This window comes from Tursiops truncatus, chromosome 11 (genome assembly GCF_011762595.2).
Source record: "Tursiops truncatus isolate mTurTru1 chromosome 11, mTurTru1.mat.Y, whole genome shotgun sequence".
Lineage (NCBI taxonomy): Eukaryota > Metazoa > Chordata > Mammalia > Artiodactyla > Delphinidae > Tursiops > Tursiops truncatus.
Genome location: NC_047044.1, coordinates 41151422 through 41165133, shown reverse-complemented (window position 1 = coordinate 41165133; position 13712 = coordinate 41151422). Strand labels below are relative to the sequence as shown.

Sequence of the window (13712 nt, the reverse complement as noted above, 5' to 3'; positions counted from 1 at the left end):
TCTTATTCTTCCTTATTGTAAGTACATTAAACTAGTGTCCTTGTCTTATCAACTCACATTTGAAAAAGGCTCAGTTCAAGCCCCAAGAAAAACTTTTTTTTAAAGTATAGATATGCTGCTTATTCAGTAGCTCTGGTTCCCTACAGGACAGGTAATTTAAAGATGATTTAACTTTAAAGCCCCAAACCAACGAACTGAACATACATGAGAATGATAAAATTCCCCAAGTCAAAAACATTTAGATTAATATTACCCTTAAAATCAAAGCAAAAATTATAATTCATGGCAGCATTAAAAAAAATCCAAATTTCTTCATTAGATCAAAATTATTAAATATCATTGCTTAAAAAAATTATCATTTAAAAATGTGTACTAGTGAAGACAGTATCATACAGAAGAAAAGAAAGCATTCATTATGAAAAATGAGATATAGAATAAGAGTTCCACTTCAGCTGTAAATAAATAAAAAGATTAAGTGGAGTACTGCTTTTGACTCAATAGTAACCGAAAAACTGAGAATTCTGTGACTTTTTAATGATCAGGTAAACATTTTAAAATTCTATGAAAGGTCTTAGGAGCACAGCCTGTTTACCTGCAGACAGTCTGTAAATGCATCGTCCTTGTTCTCAATGGGCCTGAACAGTCCTTTTTTCTTCTCTCGGTCTCTTATGTCTGGGCTGGCAGCACTAATGAGCATCTTCAGGTTAGCGGTGGGTGTCCATGGTTCTGCTTGCTGTCTGTCGACAAGCTTAACTGGAGTGATGGGATTTCTTTCTGGAGTGAAGATTTTTTGTTTCGATAAGTCAATTGGTTCATTTTTTATTGGCGTCTTTGGGGCCATCCTTGAGCGATCAACAAATATATTTTCCTATTTTAAAAAAGAGACCTTTTAGCGAAAATGAGAAAGGGCAGGTATCAGCTAACAGTACACTTTATTCCCATTATTCACTAAGTCATGAAAATACAAACAGACCTATACGTTCAGGGCTGAAAAGTATCAGGATAGGTAGGACTAATGAAAATAAACAGAAGGATCATGGGAACCGAAGAGTGGCTGCTACTCCCTTTAAGCATGGTTTTCACGGCACCTCTGTGAAAGAAGTCATGAGTGTTATGCGTCGCGGTGAATGCTTGTAATAGGCGGGGACGATAATAAGAGCAAATGTGGGTTGAGCCCATATTGCTTCTAAGTGACATATTTTTTTAAACACTATTTACGAGTTTGCACTAACTAGTGAAGAGCAATTATGCTTTTGTTCAATGTTCACCAGTGCTAATAGAGCAATTACCAGGACAGATGAATGGAAGGGCATCCAACAAAATGCCACATTTCAAACCACCCAGCTATCTAATGTCACTCCCCCAGAGCAGTGCTTCTCAAACTACCCCTGGTGAAGGACCAGGGTTTTTCACAGACTGGAAACTCCCGGAGACTGATACACGGTCTTACTTCATAGGACTCATATGCAACTCCCATCACATGTGACTCTCCTCTTGAGTTTGCCACTCAACTTGACCTACAGCTTGTTCGACAAGAAGCGACCACTGAGCACAGGTTTAGAGGTCACAGGGGCCAGATCGACTGAATGACTGTAGAGGTTTCTAAGTGCTGAACTCTCAAGTTCTGTTCGTGATGTGTTGCAGCTTGATAATAGTTTGTGGCCTAGCACCTTCCCCCAGACTCTTTGAGTAGACTATCTTAGATAATTAAAAGAAAAGATTAATGATGGGTTCATTAATCCATTAAGAAAAAGGACTAAGTACACACAACTCGCGTTTGGAATTACTAAATTACCGAAACAAATTTCTTTCCCCTAAAATAAGTTTTTGCCATTCAAACCCAGAAAGATTCTGCTCTTCCCATAGTTGAACTCACCTCCAGGTAATAGTGCCTTTACGTAATTAGGAAGGTGGATGAATTACATATCTGTCACTCCCTTTCCTGCACACAATATCACTCTATAGATTATTGCATGCTTGGATTTTGGCTGAACAGTGGTTTAAAAAAAAGTGTTTTCCTATAAACGAGCAACATAGGAAGAAGGAAAAAGAATTGTTTGGGATGGACTTCCCTGGTGGCGCAGTGGTTAAGAATCCGCCTGCCAATGCAGGGGACACAGGTTCGAGCCCTGGTCCGGGAAGAGCCCACATGCTGCGAAGCAACTAAGCCCGTGTGCCACAACTACTGAGCCTTCACTCTAGAGCCTGCGAGCCACAACTACTGAAGCCTGCGCGCCTAGAGCCTGTGCTCCACAACAAGAGAAGCCACTGAAATGGGAAGCCCGCACACCACAACGAAGAGTAGCCCCTGCTCGCCGCAACTAGAGAAAGCCCGCGCGCAGCAACGAAGACCCAACGCAGCCAAAAATAAATAAATAAAATAAATTTTAAAAAATTGGGAGAAACTGGAGTTTGCGGTAGCAGGCCAACTCTTGTTTTCTGGATCAGCAGAAGCTGCCAGCTAGCCATGGTGAGGTTCTGTCCTAGGGTAGCAGGAAAGGGGTGGAGATGGGGGTGACGATTTCTCACACCACTGCCGCAGTAAGCATCCAGCCTGAGGCAGTGCATCTATTCAAATCTCTTAACAAATCCCTACTAGTATACAATTCTGATGAAGTCTTCTACAGGGAACTCTCAAGGGAAAGTACCGAGTGCATATTATGTGCTACACATGATACCTGTTTCATGCACTTTACACCTATTAACTCCTCATCCAATCCTGTAACCGAGGTAGTAGTATTTTTCTAGCCTACAGATGAAGAAACTGAGGCACACAGAGGGTGCCTTGCCCAAGGTCACATACAACCTCAGTCAGTATAAAAGTCATTGGTAAGGCAAGAAATAGCTGACAGCAGAAGTTTCCAAAATTCTGCATCTAGAAGTAAGCTTGTCCTGGGTGTGAACTGGGAGGAAGTTATCTTTTTCGCAGCTCCAGCAAAAGGTATCCAGCAGGCCACGGGGCCCCACTAGCCTCTGTGGAGAGGCAGCATGGGAAGCAGCTCTGCATGTGGGCTGGTAGGGCCAGCTTACCGGCCTCTGCTACTTATCAGCAGGGTGAGAGCAGGCAATTCCCTTCTCACTTTAATTCTCTCAACTGAAAATGAAGTTCATAAAAACACTGATCTCCAGAGTTATGAGAATAGTTCCTGGTATATAGTGATCACTCAATAAAACCTAGCTATTCTCTCTCCCCCCGCTCCACTTCCTGTTCTTTATTACCATCCATCCTGGCCCTCAGAGCTAATATAACATAGCACAGTGTACTGCTATTTAACTCCCTGGGCATGTGTCTTGTCTCATTGACGAGACTGTGCACTTCTGGAGGTCAGGGAGCTAGTTCCACACATCCCATTCCTCACAGTTTTTGGCACAATGCCTTCCCCTTCGCATGTGCTCAAGGAACACAGGGCCTTGATTATCTAGTTATTTCAGAAGGTATCCCAACGGTGGAGGGCGTGTCCCAGGCTTGTTGAGGTGCAGAGATTCATCCTTCTTCTCCACAGCCCTCATGGTACCTGTCCTCCCAGGAACACTGAGCTCCTACTTTTTCCCTACCAAGGAGCAATTCAGGTGAATTATTTCCTCCAGCACTTTGACATATTTTCACTACAGTTTAAGTAATACTTAAAGTAGAAGGGGAGTTATGTCACATGGTAGGTTACGATCGTTATCACACCTCTACTCAACAGAAAAAAATGCCAAGCAAATTGTTTTCTGAGGTTTCAGGTGGGCAGAAAGTCAGCTGCAATCTAATCACATCCTGATCCATCCGTCTGTCTATCCTGCAATCCTGACACTGTAGAAGGCAAAGGAAAGGGGATTGGAATGAGAATTCAGAAATAGAGCGGTTTTTGACTCCACTCTATATCTTTCTGATACTGCACAAATTGTTCATTTTGTCTGGGCCCAAGTTTCCAGATCTTTGAAATAAGGGGTTCAGACCAAATTATATATCTCCAAGGCTTTCCAGCAAGGCTACCCAGCCATGTGGTGGACACTGGGATGCACCTGGCTCACTTCTGGAATGAATGACTCATTTCCCCAGCTGCTGGAGTAATGTCAATAGTAAGCTTCTTCACGCTTTGGCTGAAGAGGGCTGACTCATCCGGGATCACACGCCTTCCCGAGAGACCGGTACTGTCCTCAGTGGCTGGGAGAGGCAGCATTGACATGTAACAGCTTGGTCCCCTTACCCCGACTCAGGACTCCTCCGAGGGGTCGTCCCAGAACTCCCTATGGGGTAAACCCAACTTCCACTGAGACTGTTCTGCAGCTCTGCTTCTCCCTCTGTCTAATTCTGCTGCCTTCCCTTCCCTTAAATGGGCTCCCATCCCCAGGGCACTCCCTAATAAACCACCTGCACACTAATCTCCACGTCAGATCTGCTTGCCAGGAAGTCAAGCTGCAACACCCTGGAAATCACCTCTTCAATTAGAGAGGGCCTGGAGACAGTCCCCAGGAAACGGGTTCTCCAGTTCTCATGTGCAAATGGAGGTGATGCACCTTGGCTTACCTGCCATGCAGTTGCTGTGAGGATTAGATCAGATAATGAGAGTGAAAGCAGTTTGTAGTCTGTGAAGTGCTGTGCAAATGTTCATCACCATCATCATCATTATTATTTATTATACCAGGATTATGACTGAGCTGTAAGCTGACATGGAAAGGACCTGGTAATTAGAAGATCTCGGTTCTAGTCTTGCTTCTGTCTCAGATACAGCTTTGATCATGTTACCTCAAATAGTACATAGACATCAGCCTGTTCAAGGCCCTTGGTGACATTTTGCCAACCTCTTTTCCGGTCCCATCTCATGCACGTCCCACATTTTGTCCAAACAGTCCATCGTTCTTCTTCAAACCTGCCCCAAATTTTATCACATCTGAGCCGTTGAGCACACCATCACGTTGACTCTAAAGCCATGGGCTAAGCTTTGCCCACTGAAACCCGACCTGCTGTTTAAGACTCATTGCAAATATGACAGGCATGTCAGGAGGCGTCTCCTTCTAGCTATTGACTAACAACTCTCCTTCCCTTCAGAGCACACATTCCAGAATTAGTAATCCACACGGAGGGCTTTCCCCTGCCTGTCTCCCAGGGGGTTCCTCAAACCACCAGTCTGCTCTGATCCACTGCTCTCACTTCGGTCATCTGTCAGTTGACAAGTCAATGGCAAAATATTGCACTTGACCTCACTGCAACGGTTAAGACTGTTGACTATTTGCTTTATAAAACTCTCAGTCCTTCTGAGCTACCACTGTTTTCTCTCTTGGTTCTCTTCTGACTGTTCCTTCTCAGCCTCCTTCACTGGCTCCTCTTTTTCCCCTCTTAGAAACTCAGCCCTCCACACCTCCCTGTTTGCTCTCTCCGGGGCAGCTCACCCACTCATGTACAAGGCTTTAAAACCAACCTGTATGTTGTTAATTCCCAAGTTTGTAACTGGCTAGGACTTTCCGTGAATTCCCAGATCAGGCAACCAACTGCCTCTTGTACATATTTATTTACCTGTAATCACACGGGTACAAATACATGCTTCAAGTTGAACTCACCTTCTTTTTTAACCACTCCCAAAAGATGAATGACCTTCAAAGAAAACCCATGCCCACTAAGTCTAGGCGTGTCCCCAAATTTACCATGCTGATTTACTTCTTTACTAGTTTCCTTCCTCTCTACTTGCCTAAGTCTTAGCACTCATCCCTTCAAGCCCTAGCTCAAGTGTTATCTCCTTCACAAAGCCCTCCCAACAGCTCAATCCTTGTTGTCCACCGCTTCATTCCAAAGCATCCTTTTTCTACTTTTGTCATTCCTAAATGCACTGTAGACAACTGAAGAGGAGAGTCTTGCTTATAATCTCACAACTTGCGCACAGTAAGATGGGGTAATGGCGTTGAAAACTCCTCTATGTTTTAAAGAAAAGTTTCTCCGTGAGTGGTAAGAAGATGGATGCCTACCTGTAGACCTTGAGCAATGAAGATCAGACAGTCAAGAAAGATAAGTCCTCTAAATGCCGACTGACCCATAGGATACTGTTCCAGGCACCCACCAGAGGGTTTCAAGAAGTACCACTAGCTTCTGGCCACTCTGGAAACTTTGAACATTTCTTGAATGTCCACAGCACATATACTCATATAGAGTCTGCCTATAATGACCGTCTTACTCCTTCTTGTTTCCTTATAGTTGAAGTCCTCAGCCCAGATATTACCTCTGTGAAGCTTTCCAACTTGCCCTAGACTCCCCATGAATTTCTTTCTTAATCTTCTGTTCTGCTGGGGCACTTGGTTCCCACTCCTATAGCTCTTACCAAATCACAGTCTAGTTGGTGAGTTTTACATCTCAGTCCCTGAAAGTGTCTCAGGTAACCGAGGGCCAGGCCTGCATCATATTCATCTTTGGGCTGTCAGTTCAAATGAGTAAGGTGTGGGGCTTCCCTGGTGGCGTAGTGGTTGAGAGTCCACCTGCCGATGCAGGGGACACAGGTTCATGCCCCGGTCCGGGAGGATCCCACATGCCGTGGAGCGGCTGGGCCTGTGAGCCATGGCCGCTGAGCCTGCGCGTCCGGAGCCTGTGCTCCGCAACGGGAGAGGCCACAACAGTGAGAGGCCCACGTACCGCAAAAAAAAAAAAAAAAAAAAAGAGTAAGGTGTGAACAGTATGGGTTGCTGGGTGCTTTACAGACACCCAAAGAGGAGAGGCTACTTATTAATTTCAATTTATGGAAGAAAAAAATAGGCTTAGGGAAGCTAGGAGACTTATTAAACCGCTATACCCCCAGCCCCTGAAACATAAATATTTGTTCAAAGACTGAATAAATATATTTATTTGAGGTTATGAAGCTAACAAATGGTAAAGCAGGAAATCACACCCAGATCTCTCTGACTCCGAATCCCACGTTCTCGGCAGCCCTAGAAATCCTCCTTCCTTTACTTCACAGCACTGTGAAAAAAGAGACAAAAGCCCAGCCTAGCATCTCGCAGGAGCGCTCTGTTCTCTTCCTTTGCCGTCTCTTTGACAGGTGAAATAAGCCCTGCTCGTGTATTCTATTTCAAACATTTTAACCACTTTCCCAAACCTCTATGGCGTCATTTGAGGTTTTCTCTACACCCACTAAAATATGAAAGCTCAGCTGGGCACAGCACTTACTGGGCTAACTAGAGTAGGAGAAGTAACCTTGTTGAAGGCACGATAAAAAGTCATTGACCCAGAAGGAAAGAGGTGGACACTTTGACTTTATATAAAAGTATACACATTCTTTCAAGGCTGTCCCATTCAAATTACAAAGGAAAACAAAAAGTTTTGCTCTGAAACTCCCAAAGCCAAAACTCTGAATATATACTTTAAAGTCTGGGCATTGCCACTCTCAGATGGCATAGCGAATTCTTTAAAAATGCTCTTTAAAAGAATAATGTTTTGGTATACTTCTTTTCCTAACAAAAATAAACCAAATGGTAGAGGGAAAAAAAACCCTACATGAAAAAGCATACAGTTTCACACCTACCCAAAATTAACGGTTGTCAAGTATTCTTCAAAGGCCCATATAACAGGTGCTTTGCAACCAGGCAATTTCATTGTGGGTGCTAAGCCTAAAATTAAGCCCAGGAACCAGAGAAGTTCAATGCCTATGGAAGTTGCTATGCTCAGATTGATATTTAAAGTTTGTAAACCCAGGTTTGTCATATCTACTTGCCTCTGCCCAAAAATGCTTAGGTGTTCGCTACTAACAAGCTATTACACCTTTTCGGTAGGGCACCGGCTGGTGAGGGCATTGGTGCTGACATGGGTCCTGTTTAGACATTGCTATGGCCGGTTCACTTTGTAATGTTTCTTGAAGATGCTACTATTGTCTTACAGATCACAAGTCATGCAAAAACCACAAGGGAAAGCTCAGTGCAAAACCAGAAGTAACACTGTAAAATATTCAAAGAGTCCTTGGTGAGCTCAGTCACTTTATCTCCCTATATGGGAGACACTGGTCATGTTCTTGGGAGAATGGAACCACCTCTAGGAGCTGGTCCATCAGGATGAAGAACATTTCACTGCACTTTAATAATCTAGCATTTAGAGTGAAACAGTCTATTTTCCTGGGAACTGAGGCTTAATATTCCTGCCCAGCATTAGCTAATTCTACTCTTGGTAACTACAGTTATTACAAACCTTTGATTGCAGTGTCTAGCATATCTTTGATTCATATAAGTCAGTTTCAACATTACATCTAACCACTGCACAATGACTGAGAAATTCAACAATAATGGTTGGATGCCTCCTCCATTAAAAAAAAAAAAGAAAAAAAAAGAAAAGCATAGTCCTAAAATGTTCATCAAGATTATTATGTTTTTAAGACAAATACAAGTGGCATTTTGGAATCTTGAATTGAATTAGACATCACCATCGTAAATATGATAGAACTTAAGGTATTTAAGTTCACTTACCTTTTGGGCATTTTCCCCATCTTCAATTGCAAAATCTAGTCTGGGGTTGATCAGGTCTTTTAGTGTTAAACAATTTACCTCCATCTGTAATGCACAGTTACATTAGAAAATGACTTTAAATTGGATACTCTTTCCTTCAACAAAAATATCTATTACTTGCTCATGAACATGAACTTCCGCTCCCTAAACTCATCCTGGGAATTTTCAGGATTGTGGCCACTCCAACTCTCCGAAACGCACACGAACGAGCACAAACACTTAAGTGTGCTTAGTAATTACTGAAATTGGGAAGAAAAAAACCCCGATAAAAATAATACTTTTTAATGAAAAGCAACAGGACAAAATTAAGTTTCAAGTCAGGAGAGTGTAGGGCAAATCTGTCAGAAAGCACAGGGTCTCCTAGGTCAGTTAATTTTGGCGCAAAGAACGGGGAGGAATTCGGCTTTGAGGGGTTTTGAATCAGGGGGGAAGGAAACCTGATCGCTAGACCAAACCCACTCAGCGCTCAGCGCAGCTCTTTCCCAGGCCTCCGAGCAGACCCCAAATATAAACTTTTCCAATGAAACCCCCAGATCGTGAGGAAGGGCAAGTTCCCTACTGCCCGGCCGGAGGGAGAGCTGGAGCCCAGACACCCCTCGCACGCCTGGTCCTGCGGCAGCCGGGGAGGGGAAGGGTGGCAGGCTGGCAGCCGGGGCGGGAGGGTCCCCTTTCGCCCCAATTCCCGCCTCCCCGCCAGCGCCGGGGCCGCACGCTACTTACTCCCCCTTTGCGAAGGAGCCTTCCTGCCTCTACCGGGACCTCCACGACCCCACAGCAGCGCGGGATCAGCTGGGCGAGTCGATCAGCAGCCGGGCGGCGACATCGGGCGGGGAAAGCGAGGCGCGCAGTTCCCCGCTCCGAGTGCCCTGCGCTAGCGGGGACCCCGCGGCGTCCGGGCAGCGCCAGCGCTCCGACACGCCGAGCGCGACTCTAGCTCCGGATCGCAGTCCCCGCTAAAACACCTCCTCTGGCGCCTTGAGACCGAATTTGAGAATCCACCAATCAGCGGCGGCCGGCGAGGCTGCGCCGGCCAATCGCGCGGCGGCACGGCCCGGGCTCGCCGCCCCTCGGAGTCTTGGCGCTCCTGGGCGCGCGTTTCGACCTCACCCGCCCAATTGTTGCCGCCTCGCCCCCTCCCCCTTCCGGGTACCTGGAAACCTCGGGCCCGGGAGCCAATTCTTGCCGGGTACGCGGGCCCGGGCGGCCGCGGGAAGCCAAGGTGGGGGCGGCGCGGGGCGGCGGGAGGAGGAGGAGGAGGACTCTTTTGTTATGCGTAAAAGACCCGCCCGTCCAGCGGCTTGCGGCGCGGGGAGACCGCGGGCACAGCCTGAGGAGGGGAGAGCAGATGGAGTGTGGAAAAACGATATACATGCTCTGGATGCTGCCGCCGCCACCCCTCCCCCCAGCAACCTGCGCGGAAGCGAAGTTGTCCAGGCTTGTTGGGGCAAACTTCTTAACACGAACGCTGGTGTGACACGTGAACCATGGTTACCACTCTATGCTGCGAGCAGATGGCACGCCAGTTAGCTGTGGAAACTCGACTGCCAGCAGAACCAGCTGTTTTTTCTTTGCAAGTCCAGAAAAGTTTATTGGTGTTGTTACCTTTTCAGATCATCGCCAATAATTAGCCTTATTAAATAACTCTCTGCAGTATGGACTAGCATTCTGGGAAAGTCGAGAAAATTTCCTCAACATTGCTGATTTGTATGAAATGTTTCACTTCCCTCAACCTTAGTTTCTTACTTAAAATAGGAATGTTGATAGAGACAGCCGTCTGTGTGTGTGTGTGTGTGTTAATAGACATTAAGAACAGCTTTAAATTTACAGAAAAATTGAGACGATAGCACAGGGAGTTCCCGCATATCTGGCACCCAGTTTCACCTATTCATGAACATCTTTACTGTGTAGTGCGTTTGTTAAATGAACCGATATTGCTATATTATTCTTAACGAAAGTCATTATTCAGATTTCCGTAATTTTTATCCAATGTCCTTTTTTCTGTTCCAGGATACAGCATTACATTTAGTCTTCATGTCTCCATAGGCTCCTCTTGGCTGTGACAATTTCTCATACTTTCCTCATTTTTGATGACCTCGACAATGTTGAGGAGTACTGACTGGTAAGTTCTTTTGTAGGATGTTCCACTATTGGAATTTGCCAGCCTTCTTTAAAGCATGTCTGCAGACATTTCCCTACAAACTGTATCCTTTCTAGCAAGGATATCATTCTCCTTATTATCCTTTCTGTACCAAGTGCTTCACTTTCCACCCCTCACCTCCCGAATTTATATATTAAACATATAAACGTACTTAAACAAACTTTCTGCACAATTCAGAATGCTCAGTCAAGTGCTTCACTTTGTACTCTATTTAGGTTGCTGATAAATACAGCCTAAAAATCACTGCTAGATCATACATTAAAAAGCCCCCCCAAAAAAGCATGGGAAATATTAAACTTAAAGAAAAATAACAATAGTTATAAAAATTTGACACTTTTATAATAGAAATGATATTTTAAGCTGAAATCTGTCTTGTAAGTAGAAGCATAAGGAGACAACTATAAAGAATAAAATTGCAATTTATTAAATTTTGCACTTGTGTAGAAGCAGAAAATTAGATGAAGATTTTTTTTTCCCAACTGTATTGATTTCCTGTGGCTATTGTAACTAATTACCACAGACTGGTTGGTAAGCCAGAAATTTATTCTCTCACAATTCTGGAGGCCAGAAGTCTGAAATCAAGATGTTGGCAGGGCCACACTCCCTCTGGTGCGCTGGAAGAGAATCTTTTCCTCGTCTCCTCCAGCTTCTGGTGGCTGTAAGCAGTCCTGACGAATGTATGGCTGTCTCACTCAGATCTCTGCCTTGGTGGTCACATTGCCTCCTCTTGGTGGATCTTAAATCTCTCCTCTGTGCCACTTGAAAGGATACCTGTCATTGGATCTAGGTCCCATCTATACAACCTAGAATGATCTCATCTCAAGAGCCTTAATTACGTCTGTAAAGACCTTTCCAAATAAGGTAACATTCACCGGTTCCAGGGATTAGGACATGGATGTGCCTTTTTTGGGGACCCCCATTCAGCCTTCTAGATCACCATTTCAATGATTAAAGTCCATTCATTTCTCTAATATTTCAAAATAATATTGGTTGTTTCTTTGAAGTTAGGCAGTTTTATGTTACAGACCTTTTCCTAGCATTTTCAGAGTATTTTTTCCATCTATTTCAATTAAAATGTAGCCTCTATCTATTCAAAACACGAAAAACAATATGGAGCCTCAAACACTTGTAATTTCATTGATTGCTTAAAGCAAGAGTGATCTTAGATTTGGAGGAAAACTGGAAAATGTGGGCTTCCCTGGTGGCGCAGTGGTTGAGAGTCCGCCTGTCGATGCAGGGGACACGGGTTCGTGCCCCGGTCTGGGAGGAGCCCACATGCCGCGGAGCGGCTGGGCCCGTGAGCCATGGCCGCTGAGCCTGCGCGTCCGGAGCCTGTGCTCCGCAACGGGAGAGGCCACAGCAGTGAGAGGCCTGCGTACTGCAAAAAAAACAAAACAAAACAAACACTAGAAAATGCATGTTTGTTGGGCAAATTCAGAGACAGTACTCCATTTATATTGTACCACTTATTTATACTGATGTTTTCAAGTCCCAGAATTTGTAAATAATCTGTCAGTTTCTCAGTTGAAGCTGATGGTGGCTGGGAGCTCAGGTCAGACATCGAGAAAATGTGCCTTCTTCACGCGACTTGATTTTCCTCACAGCGTGGTGATTCAAGTTGGTTGGACATACATGGTGTCTCAGGGCTCCAAAAAGAGTCTCCTAGCCCACAAAGTGGAAATTTTACTTTGCGCACTTTTGTGATGTAACCTCAGAACTAAGATAGCATCAATTCTTCTGTACTTTTTAAAACGAAGCAGTCAAAGATCCATTCATATTTAAGAGGTGAGGACATATACCCTACTTCTCAATGGGAGAAGTGACAAAGAATTTGGGGCCATATTTTAAAATTGCCACACCACGTTTCATGCTATTTGAAGTATTTTACAGTACTACCTCGATAATCTTTGCCTGAAAGATCATTGACTTTGGAACAGTATAATATTACCTACGTGGCCACAGTCCCCAGGGTTCTGTATTGTGCTAAGCCCGTGGTTCTCAATCCTGTCCGTGCTTTAAAATCACCTGGAGAGATTTTTTTAAAATTTCTATGCCTGAACTGCACACTCAGAGATTTCTAACGGAGTCGATCTGGAATTGGACTTGGGTATTAAGTTTTTTTTCAATTCCTAGTGTCTTGTTCCTTTGCACATGCTAATTGTATGGTTATGCATCGACTCCTTTGGATGCCTCTGACTCAGTGGTTTCAGAAATGGATCCTCAGGTCCCATCAGTGAGGACAGGAAGAGTTGGGCAGGTGTATTGCTCTCTGGAATAGGTGCAGACGTTTCAAAGGGCTGGATCTTCCTGGTTTATGGCCATGTCATCACTGGTTTTCGGAAGGAGATGAGGTTGTAAATGAGAAATCTGATGGGCAGGTGGAGGTTAACAGAAGAATGAACAGCAAGGGCTGTGATCAGAATATACACAGATGATGACTGACATTCCTCTGTATACAAGACGTACTGCATGCCTTCTCAAACTTGGACATAGTCTTTTGCCCTTTTGGGGTTCTGAATCTCAAGATTTATCACACTTTACAGAAAGAATAAATGTAGTGAAATATGATCCATGTCATTTAGCCTGAGTTGTCCAGTTAATGTATCAGCTTCCTCTGATATTTTCCTTTCTTTCTACACTGCAAGCACAGTCATCTTGGTGTAACATCTGTTCGCAAGAATTCAGTCACAGAAGGGAATTAGAAACTGATTTTTCACCACATGGATAACAGAAGGACCTTGACTTCACATCCTGGCAGTTCTGAGGTCTCTGACTGGATCGGTTTAACGGTTCTTCTTAAACTGAGGGCTGCCATTTAAAATGGCCTTTGTCTTCAGCTATTCCTGGGTCTGAGAATGTGATATATTTGCTTCTCTAACTGCTTGCAGGTTCAGAGAAGGCAGAAAATTTATTCTTGGCTGACTGTAAGCAATGTCAGAAGGAGAATGAGTTCATGATTGGTTCCTCCTCATGGCCTTAGCAACAATTAAAAAAAAAAGATATTAATACCAAAGGGCAGTTATGGCTCCCATCTCAAATGACATCCAGATGTCCAGCTGTTCAAAGAGAGCTGCTTAAGCTGTGGTTATGTGTC

The 13712-nt window shown here is 44.4% G+C and overlaps 1 protein-coding gene and 1 long non-coding RNA gene across 4 annotated transcripts in view; one reads left to right on the top strand and one right to left on the bottom strand.

Annotated features, from left to right (window-relative positions):
• E2F7 (E2F transcription factor 7) overlaps positions 1 to 9392 on the bottom strand; it is a 32699-nt gene extending 23307 nt beyond the window's left edge. For both annotated transcript variants that reach the window (XM_004316065.4, XM_033866307.2), the window contains exons 1-3: positions 9181 to 9392; positions 8422 to 8505; positions 593 to 868 (exon numbers count right to left, since the gene is read on the bottom strand). In XM_004316065.4, coding sequence (XP_004316113.2) covers positions 593 to 868; positions 8422 to 8505 — 360 coding nt within the window. In that variant the 5' untranslated portion in view covers positions 9181 to 9392. The remainder of the gene's footprint in view (positions 1 to 592; positions 869 to 8421; positions 8506 to 9180) is intronic.
• Positions 9393 to 10466: 1074 nt separating this feature from the next.
• The window catches only part of LOC117314191 (uncharacterized), a 94863-nt gene continuing 91617 nt past the window's right edge, over positions 10467 to 13712 (top strand). The window contains exon 1 of one of the 2 annotated variants that reach the window (XR_004528884.2): positions 10467 to 10579. This is a non-coding gene — a long non-coding RNA (uncharacterized lncRNA). The remainder of the gene's footprint in view (positions 10580 to 13712) is intronic. The other variant, XR_012324063.1, reaches the window with a different exon arrangement.